Genomic DNA, 1447 nt, shown 5'->3' with positions numbered 1-1447 from the left:
TTTGGATGTGTCATTGCCCAGGGCAGGGCTTGGGACTAGATGATCTGTAAGGTCCATTCCAACCCTTAAAATTCTATGAATAGTTGTCTCTCCAAATGGAATTTTGTCACTCCATGTAGTTTAAAGGTGACTTGACGCTGATGCCCTAAGTTAGAGCATATTTTTAATTATTATTTCTTGAACTGTATTCTTACCTTTGAAGGTGACCTAGAAGAAGATGTACATTATCAAACTCTCTGTTGCAATGCATCACAGGACAACATTTGGGACTGCTGTAGACTTGCTTCTGACCTGCCACCTTATAACCAACTCTTCTTCCACTGGTAATAGAGCCTGGTTTCAGACCTGTGTTATAAAACAAAGCACTTAACCAGAGCCAAATTACAGAGGCTTAAGAAAACAAACAAAACACACAAGCCCTAAAGTACTTAAAAATCAAGTCACAGTGATTCTTAAAAGCAAACTAAAAGTACACTCACTGTAACGGAATGCTACCAAAGCAAGTCTGCTCTTCCCCTTTCTCTTCAATCCCCACCAGTATAACTTTTCAAAATCTTTGACACCTTTCCTCCAGGTCCTCCAAGCAGTATTTCAAATTCATTATCATACAGAATCATCAAAGATGGAGGAGACATCTAAGATAATCAAGTTCAACCATTAACCTGTCACTGCTGGAACCCCTAAACCCTAAACCAGATCCTCCAGTGCCAGATCCAGATGCCTCTTCAACACTTCCAGAGATGGTGACTCCACCACCTCCCTGGGCAATATCCCAGTGCCTGAACACCCTAACAGGGAAAACATTTCTCCTAACATCTAATCTGACTCTGCCCTGGCTCAGCTCAAGGCCATTCCCTCTATCCTCTCCCTGCAGCCCTGGCAGGACACACATCCACACCTCTCTCCAAACCCTGTCAGGGAGTTGTAGAGAGCCATGAGGTCACCCCTGAGCCTCTTCTCCAGGCTAAACAAACCCAACTCCCTCAGCTGTTCCTCAAACGACATGTCTTCCAGACCGAACAGTAACAAGTTCTATTCTGCAATGCAGGACATAGAAACCATCAGTGAAACTTCATTTCCTGTTCTTACCTGGCATTTTTAACCACTGGTCCACACACAGCCTTGCAGCCTCTGTATCACTCTTCTCCCGAATAAATTCTAGTTCTTGCAACCCATGAGCATATTGGGAATCAATCTTCTCCTGAGGGAGGAAACATACCAGGCAAGGTGGTAATCAGATTTAAGAAAAAATAATTCAAGATTAAGTATGAAGACCAAAATGTCACATAGAGGTTTCTAAAAATTGAAGAAAAAAATCAAATAAAAAAAGCACCCACAAAAACCTAAGTGGGGCAAAAAAGTCTTACAACTGGACTGACCTCTATTTAACACTATAACTATGGAATGTAACAGCAATAAAAAAAAATCAACTAAAAAAGCATTACTT

The 1447-nt window shown here is 41.5% G+C and overlaps 1 protein-coding gene across 1 annotated transcript in view; it reads right to left on the bottom strand.

Moving 5' to 3' along the window:
- The window catches only part of ZNF451 (zinc finger protein 451), a gene marked incomplete at its 5' end in the record, with an annotated part of 26065 nt that extends 24864 nt beyond the window's left edge, over nt 1-1201 (bottom strand). Inside the window, 2 exons of the mRNA XM_009069575.1 lie at nt 195-345; nt 1090-1201. Of these exons, the coding sequence (XP_009067823.1) occupies nt 195-345; nt 1090-1201 (263 nt within the window). The remainder of the gene's footprint in view (nt 1-194; nt 346-1089) is intronic.
- Between the last annotated feature and the right edge of the window lie 246 nt (nt 1202-1447).

The sequence above is a fragment of the Acanthisitta chloris genome, unplaced genomic scaffold (genome assembly GCF_000695815.1).
Source record: "Acanthisitta chloris isolate BGI_N310 unplaced genomic scaffold, ASM69581v1 scaffold4632, whole genome shotgun sequence".
Taxonomy (NCBI): Eukaryota; Metazoa; Chordata; class Aves; order Passeriformes; family Acanthisittidae; genus Acanthisitta; species Acanthisitta chloris.
This window is presented reverse-complemented; position numbering and strand designations above follow the sequence as displayed.